Source organism: Denticeps clupeoides, chromosome 20 (genome assembly GCF_900700375.1).
Source record: "Denticeps clupeoides chromosome 20, fDenClu1.1, whole genome shotgun sequence".
Taxonomy (NCBI): Eukaryota; Metazoa; Chordata; class Actinopteri; order Clupeiformes; family Denticipitidae; genus Denticeps; species Denticeps clupeoides.
The window spans coordinates 11,458,582-11,476,222 of NC_041726.1; the positions used below are offsets into that span (position 1 = coordinate 11,458,582).

Here is a 17,641-nt window from a genome sequence, read left to right on the forward strand (position 1 = left end):
CATCAGGATCTCATGTTAGTCTGGCTCATTTCCTCAAATTTGTAGGATCTAATTGAGAATATGGAAGACTGATGGAGAGGGATCGAGGTTCGTCAGGCTTATGTTTGTGTGGTGGAGAGCTTCTGAAAGCCAGTGTCAATGTATATGTTTCTCATAGGAAGGAAAAAAGGGGGAGAGAGAGAAAGAAAGAGCGACTTTTATTTTGACTGCTACTGTCTCCATGGCAACCAACAAGCATCATAGGGGGACGGAATGATTCCCCCCCACCTTCTTTTCTGGCTTCAAAAAAGTCATATATTACAGATCCTGGAGTTTTAAAAGGCTACAGCTCCCTCCGACCTGCATGTCTGTGATGGAGACGTACGGTAAAAACAGGGCTCTCACAATCACAGGCTGGTCTGCTTAGATGGAAAGGTCATAGATACCCTCCTGATCCAATTTTGCCCATAAATTAGAATTCATTTAAGAATAAGCAGACGGATTCGAGGCTGCTCGAGGAGGCAACATCACAGTCCGCATGACGTCAGCAGATCATCACAGCCCCAGTGATATTCATCACAGCACCTTTTCATTACACATGAAAGAATAAAAACAGCTAGTGTTAATGTCTGCATTTTGTATAAATGTTTCTGATGCCACTTTACTGTTTTGGATTAAATAGGCTGAAACCTATCAGTTACAATCTGCACTTATGTTTTAGTGACTGGTAATTATTGTAAGAGACTCTAAAACTGTGTCTTCAGCCTCTCCGTGTCACATCTCGAATCGTGTCCTGGATGTAGGAGCAGCGAAGGAGGAGCCGCAACCCGAGACCCTCGTTGAATGATTTCAGCCCAGAGGCGCGTGAACTGCGGCCTGAACGATGGGACGGTCGCCAGCCGCCTGGCAGCCGCGCCCCTCTCCTGGTGGCTCGTCTGTTAACTTGATGGCACCCCGCGAATCGCGTGAATGGCACCGACCGCCCCACTCGACATTTGGATGTGTAGTAGCGGCGTAAAAGAGAAACCGATACGGATATAAAGAGGGGAGGGGCAGCGCGCCAGAGAGAGAGGGAGGAATAAACAGAAACCGTCCTCACCGTCCTCGGCCACAGAATTCCATTCACAGGGATTAGCGGCTAGGCTTTCGCTGCAACGCAACACCTCCCGCGTCGCATGAAAAATGCAGGGCTCCTGCATTCACCTTCACTAGCCCTGACCTGCGGTCCACCTCGCGCAGTGGAAACGCCACCCAGGCCAGACTGCATTGTTCTTTTGTCCCAGCTCTTCAAAGGGACGCCCGAGACAGGCCGTTCCAAAACATGATAGAGAGGGGTTGGAAAGGACATGCTGAAATTACACAGGCCGGCGGGATAAAGAACGGAGCATCTCCGATGGGCCGTATTCTGCACCTGCCTTTGTTCCGAGCCCCTTCTGTGCCGAGAGGTCGTGTTAACAGCGCAGTGCCTTGTGGGCTTTGTGCCGGAGACGGGTTACATTAGGAGGTCGCCGAAGTCGGAACGTCTCTCCCCATTGTCTTTGCATCTAATCCACTGCACATGATATTGATCTGGCCGTCAGGTTAATAAAGCATCCGACTTGACCCTGCCACCTTCCCTGGCGGGACAGGGGCGGCGATTTAGTACAGGGTTGAAATTCCTGCAGCGAGACGGGGTCTCCTGCTAATGGTACGCTGGTGTTGAGGAACAATGCCTCAGGAGGGGGTTGCAGTCCCTGTCCGAGAAGACGTTGCCATCTGTGCTGCTGCTGGGCAGGGGAGGGGAAATTTTTACAGTCCCTAAGGAAACCCCAGAAAGGGGATGGATATTTTTCAAGGAATTGCTTTACAGACATGTTCTGGCACTTCACACCCTTCCTCCACTTTTTTTCCTCTCTCTTCATCAGTCTCCCTCCTCCTCCACTTCGTTGAAAGCAATTAGGTCATAGGCTTTGTTTGTTCTCCTCAAGAGATCGTGGTCACACTTAAGTGACTGTTCTTTGGTGGAAGGGGGAACGAGAGTGGCTGTGCAGGGCGGGGGCAGGGTCCGCCCGGGTTCACCCGGGAGAGTGGGGGGGAAGGTGGGACTGGTGCATTAAAAGTGGGAGCGCTGAGTAAAATGCATGGTGTGGGTCGTCTTTTTGCTTGTGCCAAATGGCATAATGCTCATAATTCATAATGACATATATGAAAATGGTCCCTTATTTACCATTTTCATTCATTTTTTTTTTTTATCAATATGATTACCATTTATGTTGCTTTGCATTTGGCCTTATTTATTATGTATTCTTCTTCTTTTTGCCCTATAGCTGCTTGAAAAAATGTTTTTTTAAAATGGTTCTGAATGTAGTAATTTTTGTGGCTTATGTGACTTTAACTCATAACCTATTTTTAATGATGATTGATAATTGTCTCAGAATTAGTCAGAGCTTATTTTTGGACAGTATAAATATAGGCCTATTTATGTCTTTTTGTCCTGAATATTGGCTTTTTGTTTGTCTTTCTACGTAGGTCTTTGCTCCTCATTAATGCCGTGCCTGTGTTCTCATTTCAGGGGGCACCAGGGACATCGGCTCGGCTCTCACCAGGATGTGCATGAGGCACAGAAGCATTGAGGCCAAGCTCCGGCAGTTCTCGATGTGAGTCTCCTTTCTCTAACCGTAATCAGGGACTGTCTCCATTAAAGGCATGTGCCTAATATGATAACTGCTGCGTAACATAGCATACGCTGTGGACACCGGTAAAAAAAACGGCGGACCTCACAGTCACTTGAGAAAAGAAAACACACACAACACCATGTTGGCACTTAACCTCGAGGGCACCGCCAGCACACCACAGATGGCTCTTTTATGTGTTCAGGCTACTTTTTGGTGAAATGTAGTAGGTTGGTGTTAAAGGATTGGATTTTTTCAAAGCAGACTGTGAATCACTTCTTTGTATTTAGTGAAATTTTTGGGGGGCTCTGTCACACCGTACTACTGTGTAGGAGTGACATAAGGCTTGCAAATAATTTTGGGACATGTGTTTGCACCATCCAAGGGTCTTCATGGACTGCCTGATCAACCCGCTGCAAGACCAGATGGAGGAGTGGAAAAGGGTCGCCAACACTCTGGACAAGGACCATGCCAAAGGTTGTGAATGTCCAGGGCAATAATGTGCACACAGTCATTGCATAGAATTACAGTATAACGTACCCCTAGGATAAGCCTAATTTAATGCAATTCCATGCTGAAAAAAAGTGAAAAATAATGCCTGTCAAATGCTTGTAGTCAACATGTGGCTAACATTACAAGGAAAGAGCATCTATACAAAAAGAAAAAAAGATCAATCAGATATTATTCTTTTAAATGATCATACGCACCCTGTGTGACACAAACTTCAAAGTGCTGGATTTCTAAGGTCTATTGTGTTTCTGTATCCAGAGTACAAAAAAGCCCGACAGGAGATCAAGAAGAAATCCTCCGACACGCTCAAGCTGCAGAAGAAAGCGAAGAAAGGTAAACGTGACAGTAGAGGCCCAGTTCCTTTTTACATTGTATCTGCGCCCATCGTTGTCATTCTGACGAACTGTGGTTTGGGCTTCGAAACAAATTGAAGGACCCAGAGGACTCTTCATGTATTTGGATGCAGGATTTAAACGATTTAAAGATCATCACTGATTAGGCTTTTACTTTTTGCACAAAAAAACATTTCTTAATCATTTTATTATATGAATTAGTAAATTGATTAATTTTAAGCAACATGTACATACATGATACACTGAAAAAAGAAAACAATGTCTAAATATATTTTAGCATTGCCGTAATGTGAATAAACAAAACAAACCTGCTGTCAGTAGCTTTATAGTAAAGTAAAAAATCATTTTACTCATAAGCATGAATTAAAGAGCAAACGATTTTTAAAAACTACTTTAATGAGAAAAAAAACCTTAAACAAACATCTTTTCTTTTTTCAGTGTACATTCACATGTGTACAGTAGCCATAATGGACACATTTTTTACTTTTGATACAAAATAATGACTACTCAAACTTAAGCTTTCTTTTGTGTATATGAACTGACTGAGATGTTTTCCTCCCACTTCGCTACTCAACATGCCCCTCTTCTTTCCAGCTGATGTGTTTGGTAAGTTTCAGTGTTGGGAGTCCTCTGTAGACCTGTCGACCTTCCCCACCTGTGTGTGGTCCGGGCAGAAGTTGACCCAAAGTGCTGACCTAGGATTTCCTCTGGGCTAATTTACCAGTTGCAGTAAAACGCTGCACTATTTCCAGCATTTTGAAATGATCCTAGACTTTTACTTTGGGGTTAACTTCTTCCAGCACTCGGTCACATTTCTTTCTGTAGCACATGCACCCAGTGGCCCACAGCTGTGAACACCCTGCTCCAGTTTCCTTGCAGCCTATTTCTAGGACAGACCTTGTCCAAAATGGACTCTGTGTCCCTAATAAATGTCTTAACACAACAATAAAAAAGTAATTTCTGTTGATCCTGTGAACTGCTCATTAAATCAATTTCCTGTTTGACAGACGGAGGAAATGCTTTTGCTCCTGCTAAAAATCACAGATTTCAGAATAAGGAGTATATGAGTATTGAAAATACTAATATATGAAATTTTAAAATCTGAATTTTCTGTAGTCTGTGTATAATGATGAATGCTTTCCCTGAATCCTGCTCTCTTTACCCTGCACTTTGTTATGACTGAAACCGAGTCTGACCAAATTATTGTATTTTCTCCCTTATAAATGTGTCTACATGTGTGTGTAAGAAAGAGAACGTGTAAACATCTGCAGCTGAGATGATGCATGTCAAACAAACATTCTCCTGTCTTACGTAAGAGCAGAGCTCATTCCTAGAAATCTTCACACAAACATCTCACATATAGAGAGAATTTGTTGCACCAGTATATGTACTCCTATCTCCTTGTGATCCTAAAAATGTGTTTGATGTGAAACTGTAAAAGCCTTGAATTGACCCCTGATGAACCCCAGTATGTAGCTGTGCCTGTTATTTCGTTCAAGGGAAAGTCCAGCGCGTTTCTGTTTGAGCTATGAGCAGAGGATGGAAGCGTGGAGAATGATCTCCCTAGACGCACGTTAAACCATGTGGGAAACCCAGTAGTGTGTGTGTGTGTTTGTGTGTATTGCATATGGCTGAGGAATTCCACTTTCCCCTGGAAAATGAGATCGCTTGCCTTCAACCACATAAATGCTACTGGCTCAGCTGAGAAACTAAAGACTTTAATTGTATGTTTACATCTAGAGGGTCTTTCATGGGTTAGGGAGCAAACAGAGTCGTTGTTTTTTATGAAATTCTTCTTCTTTCAGTTCCCAGTCACTTGATAGGCATCTATTGAAGTGCTGCATACAAAAGGGCAAACTTAGAATTTTGAGCCCTGCACACTTGCGATGTTGTGCAACTAGAGGAACTTTTCATAAAGGAACAGCGGACATTATCCTGTTCTGTGATGTCCTTACGTAAGAGCAAGTGAACAGGCACAATGGTGCCATACCCCCACAGTGAGGGTGTCACCGTGCTATAAGCCACCAACCGGTTCCAGGGCTCAACTCAATTCGCTCTTGAACTTGGACGACGGACAGCTCTGGATCTGCTTTGTTTACATCCAGCCAAGCTTAGTGTGCTCAAGCAAGGTGGGAACATCTCAGAAACAATAATGTATGGCAACGCCAAGCCTCCGTGTCCATTGTCTTCCTCTGTCGTCAGTAATGATCATTAAGGGCTTTGTGTGAGGTGTTGCGTTCGCTCAGCCGTTGGTACATTTGAATGTCAAAGTTCAAATGTGTATATTGTTATCTGTCTAGATAACCAGAGCTAATTACCATGCCTGGGCTGGTTTTCTGCAGGTTGTTTGATAACCAAAGGAGCCAAACAACTTGATCACTGTTAGCATGTGCTGTTCTTCTTGAGAAATATTCCATTGCAAGAAATTATGAGAATGTTTGCAATAATTGTTATAACTAAATATATTAAGTACTGAGACTATATCAGACAGTTGGTTGATAAGAGTTTGTTTTATGATTCAGGGCGAGGGGACATCCAGCCTCAGCTGGACAGTGCCATACAGGACGTGAGTGATAAGTACCTTCTGCTGGAGGAGACGGAGAAGCAGGCCGTGAGAAAGGCTCTGATTGAGGAGAGGGGACGCTTCTGCACCTTTGTCTCCATGCTGCGCCCCGTTGTGGTGAGTTCACCTTCTTTCGGCCCACTGTTCACCATCTCTCTAGCTGAGATTAAAACATTCAATCTTACATGAATATCTAGAACACTATGCTCTACAAGACAGCTATTTTCATCTTCTAGCCATATAGCTGAATCTGCCATGTGACATTCTTTCAGGATACCAATCAGTTCTCATGTTACAGTTCTCATGTTATTGAAAATACCCTCAGATCTTCAGTTCAAACAGTTTACATTAATATATAATGAAAACAAAGCCAAAGCTGTCCTACACAGATGTGTAATGAATTCACATTCACTTGATCTACAGGAAGAGGAGATGTCTATGCTGGGAGAAATCACTCACTTGCAGACCATTGCTGATGACCTAAAGGCCCTTACCATGGACCCTCACAAACTGCCCCCGGCCAGCGAACAGGTCAGAGGTCACCAATATGACAAAAGAAACTGATCACTGAGGAAGAGGCTGAAAAGATGCTGACTGCACTGTACATGACAACTGTGAATTTTTTTTGGCAGGTCATTATGGACGTAAAGGGATCAGACTACAGTTGGTCTTATCAGACACCCCCCTCATCTCCCAGCACCACGGTATCCAGGAAATCCAGTATGTGCAGGTATAGCAAAGCAGCATGGTTGCTATTACAAAGGGGTTGAACTGGGCACCTCATCAGTCATGTTTAGATGAAGACACAAAATGGCACTTTAATATGATTATGGGAAGCAGCAATTTTAAAGACAGTGATAACCTTTAGTGACAAAGAATTATAGTCTCTGCTGGAATAAATTTCTGAATCTCCTGCTCCCCCTAGTGTTCAATGGTTGTCATTGCACAACATGGTTGAATCTTATTAAAGGTCCCCTATTTTTTTTTGCATCCGACCGTCTGAGCTGCCGCTCTCTGGATGGTCAAGCCGAATGGCTAAAGCACTCTTTACATGTATCGCCATTTCTAGCTACTGCAGGACCATAGACAGGTTAGGGGAATTAATGTTATTAATGTAAAATTATTTTACAAAGTGAAAATTTCATAATAGGGGACCTTTAAACTCTTTAAACAACACAATAATTATTAAAATGTACAGCAGGCGAGAGATTTTCATACAATGTATAGTGCCTATGTGATATAATTCCAAAATTCTAATTATTTTTATATCCTTTTTCTCTTTCCACCTTTGCTCAGCAGCAGTTTGAACAGCGTGAATAGCAGCGACTCACGTTCTAGCGGCTCTCACTCTCACTCGCCCACCTCTCACTACCGCTACCGTGGCTCCGCCCCTCCCCAACAGGGTCCCGCCCGCCTCTCCAGTGTCTCTTCCCACGACTCAGGCTTCATCTCACAGGATGCCTATCAGTCCAAGTCCCCTTCACCTATGCCTCCAGAGACTAGCCCGCAGGTAGGGACTCAGTCCATACAGATCACCAGTTATGTTACAGCACACTGACTGGGTAAGGGGCATTTGAACATAATTTTTGTAAGGTAAGGGTTCGCATCATCTCATGTCAGCTAGAAACAATACGCTATATCAGTATCAACATTTGGATACAATATTAACCATGTTAAATAAATAGTTCTGCCATTTTAAACATAAGCGATGCCTGTAGTTTGGAGACAAGATTGAGCGCAATCAGTGTTGGTGTTAGTGAATATGAATATGAATTAATAAAAAGATGTGTGAACTTTGCTAAAATCAATACTGCAAGCCTCCAGAACGACAGGGTGGAGTGCAGCAGATGTGATAACCAACTTATATACCAAAATGTATAGTGATTCCTGCATTGAGTACTGTTTCCTGGGCCGAACACGCACTGTAGACACACTCCGCACACACATTCTGAAGGGCTCTGTGCAGGCCCACCTGCATCAGAACCTTCACTTGTTGCTAGGTAACGCTGCTCATTAGATGGAACGCGCATGATGGCGCCTCTGCAGACTGGGTGGGGAGTGAAGGATGAGTCACCCCCAGCAGTTCGAGCCACACCGCTGGCTACGCCGTCTCTATGAAAATGAACATTTCACCATAAACTGCTAGATTTTGCATTATTTTCAAAACGCTAAAATATATGTTGCGTGTTCAATATGCTTTTCAAAATCAGTAAAAAAAAAAAAAGGGAGAGAACATAAAATAATTTAAATAACCATAAAATATAAAGGAAAACACAATTTACATAAATAAATAGATTACAAGATGGAACTAATGAATTATTTCTGGCACCCAGTGGTCAAACTTTTCTCCGGTTTTAAAAAAATGTAAAGGTATGGTCATGTTTTGTTTTGGTCCTGGTATAAATCACTTATGTCCCTCTGTTTCTCATGACATGATCTCTCTTTGACGAACATGTGATGATTATTCATATGAATATAACTTTTTTTGTGGGTGATGTCAGAAACCAACATATTCAATCTAAACAATAATTATTGATCCTCGTCCCACGACAGACGTTGAATAAACGAGTCGTGGCCATGCGCGAAGCTCCTGATTTATGTGCGCCGCGCTCCCTACGTGCTGCGACAAGCTGAGCCGCTGGTCTCAGAGGAGTCCGACAGCCGCCTGCCGCCGTCCTCGCACTTCCTGCAAAACGCTGACCACAGCGGCCCAGGGGTGCCTTTCTCAGCTTGCTCTCTTTCTGTCTCTTTTTTTATTTTATTTTTCTCTTCTTCTCCTCTCTCTCCATCTCGCCCTCCTTTGCTGCATTTTAACGTGTGGGCAGCTGTAGGTTTGTGCTGAGCTGCTTCTTTATGCTTTACACAGTATTGCGGAACCAGTGTTCGGCTTTCATGCTCGGCCGCTGTATTCATTTCAGTGACATAATTTATTATGGGATTTGCTTTCTTTTGATGTGTTCTCTTTCAACATATTTCTTATACTGTGTTTTTTTTGTCCTTTTGTTGTTGTTCCCCCTACTGTTCTTCTTCTATTTCCTCCCTTCCCTCACATCCTGTTTATAAAATGCCGTGTTTCGTCCCCGCCCCTTTGGCCGTGCATGTGTGTCTGTACCCCTCTGCGCTGCTGCTCTGCATTCTGTGTTTTTTTTTTACGTGTGTTTGATGCTTCATGGCCGCGCTGTAGTCCACCTCTGGGCCCGTTTCCTCGGACGCCTCTGAGCCCTGTCAGCCTGACAGCGAGGGCAGCCCTGCAGCCTCACTGGCCACCAGTGAAACCAGCTCCAACTCCGCAGTGGAGAAGGTGAACACACAGGACACACACACACACACACACATACAAACAGAGGCCCTGTGATGAGTGAGGTCACCCATAACCATTTCATTCATTTTCATAACGATTTCGTTCTTTTTTAGTTGGATTTTTCTTGTTTTCTCATGTTATTCAGTTTATTTTGTTAAAAATTGTCATTCCACCCTCAGTTGTCAAACGGCTACGACCATCACAGACCCCCAGACTTTCCCTGCCTGACGGACGGGGGCTGCCTGGAGCCGTTCCTCCAAACCCCTCTCCCCCTTTCCACCTTCCCCCCTTTCCCTGCCTCGCCCTCCTCCACATCCCCAGTGTGGCCGTGGTCTCGGCCCGTCTCAGGCGCGCTGAACGATTTCCCCCCGTTCTGCAGCCCGGGCGCCGGCATGATCCCCCTCTCCTCCAGAGTGCCCAGCTGGAAGGTTTGTCCATGACCCATCTTGCACGATGCCATCTTCATTCTTATTCTTCCCAGAAACCTTCTCTTCTCTCACCTAAAAACAGATAATAGTTCCTTGTCTAGGATTATTGTCCTTATTTGGGATGTAGGATTGTACCTTCATATGGCCATAAAATTCTGAATTTCAGTAGGGTCCGATTAGAGAAATCAATGACTGAAGAAGGGCAAAAAAAGGGAAAGAATATCAATCAATGATGGTGTGACATCCTGCAGAACGTGCCTTTAATATTTGCTACAGCGGCAAACCCTGTCACGAGCAGGGACGGAGGAACCCAGCGCGAGTGTAATGAAAACAGATTGAAATTTATTTTAAACAATAAAAACTGAAGGGAACGGAGGTCAGATCCAGTGCAGTAAGTTTGTGTGGCACAGAGCTACAGGTATGACCCATGCAACGAACTGCACAGTCCTGTTATACACCAGGAAGAAACAAGGAAGTGCAGGGGCTGAGTAGGGCTGAGGGGTGCAGGTGATGATCACAGGAACAGGACACGGATGCAGACGGACAGGAACAGCGACCGTACCCTCCCTAAAGGCAAGGGTGCCAGGCAAGAAACCTGGAAGTGGAAGATCCACCTCAGGTAGAGGCGGGGCAGGCGGAGGCGGATTTTGGGTGAGCACCCCTCAGGCTGAAACAGGGGGACCCTGTGGACAAGCTTTCTGGACAATCATCTGGTGTGCCAGGGGCCGGAGAGCATGAGCCGGTCACTGGATCACTAGACAATTCTCCTGTATGGAGACACGAAGGGGAAACGAAGAACCACAAACTGGTACAGAGAAACCAAGCACGAGTGTAGATTGAAATTCATTTTTAACAAAAAGTAGAAGGGAACGAGGTCCCAAAACAGAGGTCAGATCTAGTGCAGTATAACCGTGTGGCACAGAGCTACAGGTATGACACATGGAACGAACGGCAGAGACTCAAACACGACACAGCCCTTTTATACACTGGGAATAAACATGGAATTGCAGGGGCTGATTAGTGGTGTAACATAAAAAAAACATGAATTACAAATGACCTGCGACACATTTCGGTTTCCTGACCCAGTAACATGGCGAGTGGTTATTTTTTGTGGTGACTAGTTATGACCGAGCCTTGTTAGTCCAGCTCTGGGACGTCCTCTGAATAATGTTCTCGCCGCAGGATTGGGCCAAACCAGGTCCATACGACCAGCCCATGGTGAACACCCTGAGGAGGAACAAGGAGAAGCGCGAGCCTTCAGATCCCACCAGTCCTCAAGCAGGGGAATCCAGCAGCCCGGGGGAAGACCCTCAGAAAGCTAGGACCACCAACCCCTCCAATCCTACAAAGGTAGATGATTTAACCGTAGTTCGTGTGGCAGGTCTTGCTTTATAATTCCATCACATTCAGTAAGGTAAATATCCCCGGAACAGTAATAAGAGTTTCTGTGGCAGGAGGAGGCGGAGGCTCATGAGGAACTGGCCATGGCCCTGGCCCGTGGGCTGCAGCTGGACATCCAGCGCTCCAGCAGAGACTCTCTTCAGTGCTCCAGTGGCTACAGCACCCAGAGCACCACTCCATGCTGCTCTGAGGACACCATCCCCTCACAAGGTATCCTCCATATGTATAGGATAATGACACAAAAAGTGAAATGTTTTATGAGCATGTCATGCAAATCCAGTCTCTCAAATTCTTAGAATATTTATGATATATACTATATATAGTATACCATGAAGCTCATTTCATGCATCCTGTTCAATTATAAAAAGAAAATATGCATGAATTCATATTCATGTTCATAAACTGCCTCATGCAATGTGCACTTGTGTGAAATTCTAACTGGAAGCTGCTTTTTGGATTTGGACTAAGAAGGTTGAAAATAAAAAAAATTGCTATGATTATAACGTATAAATAAGGATCTAAGGATCTAAACTTGTGCACGTTCCCGGCAGTGTCAGATTACGACTACTTCTCCGTGGCTGGGGAGCAGGAAGTGGACCAGCAGGACTTTGACAAGTCCTCCACCATCCCACGCAACAGCGACATCAGCCAGTCCTACCGCCGCATGTTCCAAGCCAAGCGTCCGGCCTCCACAGCCGGCATCCCCTCTAACACCGGCCCCGTCATCGTCACCCCGGGCGTGGCCACCATTCGCCGCACGCCCTCCTCCAAGCCCAACCTGCGGCGGCCCTCGGGAGGCGGCGGCCCCATTCCCATCAAAACCCCTGTGGTGCCTGTGAAGACCCCCACCGTACCCGAGCTGCCCGGCGGCTTCTCCTTCAGCGAGGTGGGTGAGGGGGGTCCGCCGAGCCCTGGCACACCTTCTGCTGCGGAGAGCCATGCTGAAAGCCCCGGGTCACCGCTGGCCACCGCCCCAGAGACAGAGTGCGATGGCGAGGCTCTCACTGAGGAGACGGAACCAACGGGCCCCGAAGGCGACAACATGCTCGTGGCTATTCGAGGGGTCAAACTCAAGAAGACCACAACCAACGACAGGTCCGCCCCGCGTATAGAATGAGGGATCAGCTCAGCATGTAGTGGAGCGAAGCTGTTTCCATGTCAGCAGCAGTACGGGAAGGAGAAGGTGTATAAATAGACAGGAACGAGGGCGCTCGATATTTACAGTAGGAACGTTCAGTCTTGTATGGATATATATATATACATATACATACGTACCTAAGTATAATTCAAGGTGTTAAAATCTGCACCTCTTTTTACTCCAACATCCCTCTTCTGGAAAAAAAAAAAAGTGCCAAAAGCCTAAATGCGGCATGTATGTAAATTTAATATATTTGACTTAATAAGATTTATCTTTTCTGTGAAAAAAAATGCGACCATTCATGGATTAGGACTGTCTACAAGACTGAAAAATAATAACGCTGTTAAAAAGCCACACTGTAAATTTGGAATATTTATTACTATTATTATTAATACATTTTTTTTTTAGGTTAAAACCCTTTTCCAAAACCAGTGTGGGTTCAGCACATGAAACTTTAGAGACTGTATTAAAATATGAATAGAAACAAGCAACGTTCAGGACAAAAAAAGAATTAAAAGCTATAATGCTGCATAATGTAGGCGAGTGGAGTGTTGGTCTGCTTCTCGTCCAGGCAGATCTTCTTCATATTGTTTCATTAATGTAATTGGAGTGATACACTTGGAACTGGGTGTAGATGAACCCAAGAACAACAATAATTTTTTTGCAGCACCGCATGGTCGCATCATTTCATGGGAGCAGTTTTGTGTTGGGTGCTCGATCTGACGTCATCCCTTTATGTTCACGACATTTTTGTCAATTGAAAACTGCGCTGCTACTCAGGAATTGCTTTGGCATTCGTAGGCCATTTCAAACACTAGTGACGCACCAGTCTGTGTAGAGTTTTCACGTTAGGAATCGGTAGTTTGTGGAGTATCACGACTGAACTGAGCCTTTTTTTGTTGTTTTTTTTTTCTGGCGTAAACAACCATCTTGTTTCCTTTTATTTCCTTTTCAGGCTGTGATTTTGATTTGTACTTGATGTCTGTACTTACACCCGCACTTCACTCTTAACTTAAATAAATCACAAAAGGCACCAAGCACGAAGGTGTTAAATGAAATGACACCCGAGTTTTCATGTCACGACCTCGTACCCCCACAACGGAGGTGCTAGCACAGCCACACTCTTGGTCTCTAGCTATTTTTACAAAGTCACTTAACAAAGACGTCATGGTACAGAGACATTTATTTCTGCATGTTGCTTTCCAAGTATTAACGCTCACCTTTATTACAGAACAACGCAGCCCGCCTTATCCCGGGCCTTTTTGGTTCTAGAGAAGTTAAATATATTGTATAGCGACTAGGGTCCTGTTGCCTTTCTTCTGTGAGGACGGACCTCTGAAGTGTGTTTAGATTGGAGTAGCTGATGCAACATGCATATGACGCTTAATATCAGCACTGGTGTTGTTTCTGTCCCATTTACGACTAAGTGGTTTGATATTGTAAATGTAAATGGAATAGCTACAGTTACGTGTTTTTTTTTTTTTTTCTTATGCAACCGTACAGGTGTCATAACAGTTTATATAAGTTGCCAAATATTCGGTTTGTAAAAAATAATATGCATAAAAATTATAAGTTAAGGCTTTAATACTATTAAGAAGCAAAATGTTCAAACTGTAAGATTCTTAGACACTATTGGATAATTCTGTAGTACCACGTCTGTGTGTAAATAGTCACTGTTTTTATTTCCTATTTTCATTTGAAACCCCAATCGCTGATCGATTTCTGTACCTAACCCGTCTCCTCTTTGTGAAATAGTTTCAGCTTACAATAAAGGTGTTGATTAAAATCCAAATGTCTTCTGTTTAAAATATGAAACTTGACACAAATCACATACAAAGAGGGGGAAAAAAAAAAGATTTGTACAATATAGGTTTATTCATAATTTTACCAGATAAGATGTTCTTGCACAATCTGTTTTGTTCATAATTTAGTGCAGAACCACGTCAAGCTGGTAAAAATCAATACATACACGAGTGGCCAGCAACTGCCAACACTGGCTGATCTTTTGCTCCGGTTATGCGGGGCGCTCTCTTGGGCGCGTTACGAACTGCCACCACAGAGGAGGAAGGTCGCCCTCCTTCCTGGCAGGAGGAAGGGCTTCAGAGGCCACACCTCCAGCTGGGGTCTCCTCCTGCAGCTGTTGCACCTGGAAAAACACCAAACCGCGTCACGAGCCACGAGAGGTTTGTTGGGGTTTCAAACCAAGAAGCTGAGCCCAACACAGCAGCATCTGCACTACACAGAAATATACAGGAACCACAACTACATGAGCCCACCTCTCGATCCCAGCTCATCTCACGCAGTTTCTTCCACTGCTCCCTCTTGGCAAAGTAGTCGGGATACATCGCTTTCTCAGAGGGGTGCCAGTGATCCAAGCACCACTCAGGAACCTGCCAGAAAATCCGGTTTAAATAAAAACATTATCATCACGATGTGCCGCCCGCTGATTTCCACCAGGTACCTTGTAACACTCGTATCTCTCGTAGGACGTCCCTCCGGGAGAGTCTGGGAAGAGGTAGGGCTGGGGGTGCTGATTGGTCCAGAACTCTTCCTCCCCGGCTTTCAGCAGCATGGTGGCTTTAACCAGGTCCTTCTCATTCTTACTCTCATCAAAGCGGGCCCTCAGCAAGCAGGCGTAGAAGCGGTATTTATCCCTGCAATAAAAAAAAACGTCTCTACCCATTTTAACACTGTTTCCCACAAGCTGTCAAAGCTCTCAATGTATTGCCATTACCAAAAAAACCCTGATAAACTCAACAATACACTTCCAGCCTTATGCAACTGTTTTTTGCACATCCTACATGATGTTGTCCTGTTATGTCCTGTTCATTGTACAAAAATACATACTTTTCTCCTATAGAGATAACCTGTACAGTATTTAGGTTTTAGTTTAGCTAGTATAGTTTAGTGTGTATATACATATATATTTTACTTTTATGATTGCATTATGCTGGGTCTGTGTGAAACATTATTTCAATACACTGTATACAGTATATACTGTTGTACTGACAATAAACCAATCTTGAATCTTCACTGAAATGGTAAATAAATAGTTAATAACTAATTCTCCACCTTCGGGAAACATAAATAAATGAATATACAAGGCGCTATGATTATAATGGGCCGGAATCCGCTATAAAACGTGGAATAGTGTCTAATGGGCGTTTCTGGCCGACTACACGTGTTTCCGGTGGAGGCGGGACTTTGTAGAGGCGTGGTCAGCAGTGGCGACCTGTCCGGTCGGCCCTGCGCATGCGCGTCGTTCTTCTGTAAGAACAGCCGCTTACAGCCAATAAATCGTATCGGAAAGAGACATATATAAACAAACTGGCGCCAGCAAACAAATCAGCTGATTCAAAACGTGATTCTATTATCATGGTTCCAGTTCATTATGCAAGTGAACACAAGGTTTCTTTCGTATTCCAGGTCTCCACAACGTTTATTTATGTTGAGATCAAACGTGACGAACGTTTATATTACAAAAGGAAGAAGGTGTATTATTGCGAAATAGTTATTTGCATGAAATGCACATATTATTTACCTGTAAATGGTTGACAACCAGTAAATGGCCAAGCGCTTTGTTAAATGGTGATTAAATGTGATTTGTCATATTGAAGGTTACTTTTCCCACCCACTCCATAATCACAGTGTTTTTAGGTAAATAAATATGTTTATAACGAAAAACTTGGGATTCATAAAGCCCTACAGGCAGCGGCTTGTCTGCAGAGTGAGATTATAAAGCGGGTTGTATTTCCATGTGAAGCGCCGTGACAATATTACGGACCGCGCGGTATCGACAGTAGTTATACAGCCGCGGCCGGGTTAGAGTTGTCCGGGTCCGAACCCGACTCGGGTGGGACGGTTAGCCGCGTAGCCGCTAGTCAGAACGCCGTGACCCGACCGCTCTTCACAGCGTCAAATGCGCGCAGGAGCAAAAAAATGAAGTGAAACGCGACTTACCGAAATATGCACCATGACTCCAGGTGCCTGAGAGACTTTTTGTAAAGCCGTAACACCTTTTGTTGGTGAGTAAGATAGGCAGAAGCCATAATATTCTGTCCCCTGTCACCTTCTCCGCAGGCGAACAGAATGCTGGGATAGAGGCGGTGTGTTATTTCCCCTCCCGTAACTAACATACTATGTGCGCATACCGGTTTTCCATGCACCTTCCGCGGGGTAGTGAGCGAGCTGTGTATTTAATACGATTTTTTGTTGAAAGATAGAGACCGTCAAGCTCGGAACATAATGAAGGACTCTCAGCACCCCTCACATGCCCTCCTACCGTCTGGCAGCGTCAGAACTGTAACTGCCAGACATTATCCCAAGCAGCTAGAGCTCTCAATGCTCTCAATGCACCGCCATCACCAAAAAACTGAGCAACTCAACAACAATACACTTCCAGCCTTATGCGCCTGATAACATACTGACCCATTTTGCACATCTCAATTCAATTTGATACATTTCCACAAGCTCATTTTGCTAATTTCTGCACACGTTTGTCTTACGTGTCCTGTTTGAAATATCCAACAATTCCACTTACAAGCATGTTGTCCAGTTTGTCCTGTTCATCGTACAGAAAAGTTTTACTTTTTTATAGAGTTCTAGTTTTAGTATAGTTTGGTTTGGTTATACAGATACATTTTGTGTGCAACATTATATCAATCCGTAGTTTACTGTAAACCAATCTTGAATTTTGAATCTTGAATTGACTCTTGAATGTCAGCAGTCCTCTGCCTATATTATTCATATGTTCTGGCTTTGTCCTCCTTTACACCAGTACTGGACTGAGATATTTGACACACTGTCAGAATTTGTGGGGAAAAGAGTAGAATCCAACCCTCTATTTATGCACTGCATGACTACAGATGACTATAGATACTACAGACTTTTTGGTTTCTTTTGCTTGTTTCGTTTTGTTAGGTTTTCTCTTTATTGGGGTCTAGATGTTTGAGCAGTTCTTTTTGTGACCTTTTGAGAATATTGTTATTGCTCATGCCCTAATAAATGTATATATAATATACACTCAACGGCCACTTTATTAGGCACACCTTGCTAGTACCAGGACTCATCAGACCAGGCAACATTTTTCCAATCTTCTGTTGGAAGATTTCGGTAAGCCTGTGCAAGTTATATCCTCAGTTTCTTAGCTGACAGGAGTGGCACCACAGGTGTGGTCTTCTGCTGCTGTAGCCCATCTGCCTCAAGGTTCGACGTTCAAAGATGCTCTTCTGCATACCGAACCACTCTGGCCATTCTCTTCTGACCTGTGGCATCAACAAGGCATTTTCACCACAGAACTGCCGCTCACTGCATGTGT

The 17,641-nt window shown here is 44.2% G+C and overlaps 2 protein-coding genes across 7 annotated transcripts in view; one reads left to right on the top strand and one right to left on the bottom strand.

Annotated features, from left to right (window-relative positions):
- LOC114769987 (protein MTSS 1-like) overlaps nucleotides 1-14,116 on the top strand; it is a 33,124-nt gene extending 19,008 nt beyond the window's left edge. The window contains exons 4-15 of one of the 6 annotated variants that reach the window (XM_028963535.1): nucleotides 2,531-2,615; nucleotides 3,016-3,107; nucleotides 3,399-3,473; nucleotides 4,088-4,099; nucleotides 6,016-6,173; nucleotides 6,480-6,587; nucleotides 6,689-6,786; nucleotides 7,356-7,566; nucleotides 9,241-9,357; nucleotides 10,968-11,135; nucleotides 11,240-11,396; nucleotides 11,738-14,116. In XM_028963535.1, coding sequence (XP_028819368.1) covers nucleotides 2,531-2,615; nucleotides 3,016-3,107; nucleotides 3,399-3,473; nucleotides 4,088-4,099; nucleotides 6,016-6,173; nucleotides 6,480-6,587; nucleotides 6,689-6,786; nucleotides 7,356-7,566; nucleotides 9,241-9,357; nucleotides 10,968-11,135; nucleotides 11,240-11,396; nucleotides 11,738-12,303 — 1,847 coding nt within the window. In that variant the 3' untranslated portion in view covers nucleotides 12,304-14,116. Of the gene's footprint in view, nucleotides 1-2,530; nucleotides 2,616-3,015; nucleotides 3,108-3,398; nucleotides 3,474-4,087; nucleotides 4,100-6,015; nucleotides 6,174-6,479; nucleotides 6,588-6,688; nucleotides 6,787-7,355; nucleotides 7,567-9,240; nucleotides 9,358-9,536; nucleotides 9,786-10,967; nucleotides 11,136-11,239; nucleotides 11,397-11,737 lie in introns of all 6 variants that reach the window. The other 5 variants (XM_028963533.1, XM_028963534.1, XM_028963537.1 and 2 more) reach the window with 5 other exon arrangements.
- A 59-nt stretch (nucleotides 14,117-14,175) lies between these two features.
- On the bottom strand, nucleotides 14,176-16,437 carry LOC114769988 (NADH dehydrogenase [ubiquinone] 1 beta subcomplex subunit 9-like). Its single transcript, XM_028963539.1, has 4 exons — nucleotides 16,285-16,437; nucleotides 14,786-14,978; nucleotides 14,601-14,714; nucleotides 14,176-14,470 (listed from the first exon to the last, which is right to left on the bottom strand). The coding sequence occupies exons 1-4, from the start codon at nucleotides 16,371-16,373 to the stop codon at nucleotides 14,339-14,341; spliced, it is 528 nt and encodes a 175-aa protein (XP_028819372.1). The 5' UTR covers nucleotides 16,374-16,437; the 3' UTR covers nucleotides 14,176-14,338.
- Between the last annotated feature and the right edge of the window lie 1,204 nt (nucleotides 16,438-17,641).

Bases quoted from the DNA above. Each gene is read 5' to 3' on its own strand.
- LOC114769988 (XM_028963539.1), bottom strand. From the start codon at position 16,373: ATGGCTTCTGCCTATCTTACTCACCAACAAAAGGTGTTACGGCTTTAC. The intron at 14,979-16,284 runs GTAAGTCGCGTT...TTTTTATTGCAG, and splicing joins GAGTCATGGTGCATATTTCG to GGATAAATACCGCTTCTACG. The intron at 14,715-14,785 runs GTACCTGGTGGA...ATTTTCTGGCAG, and splicing joins AGAGATACGAGTGTTACAAG to GTTCCTGAGTGGTGCTTGGA.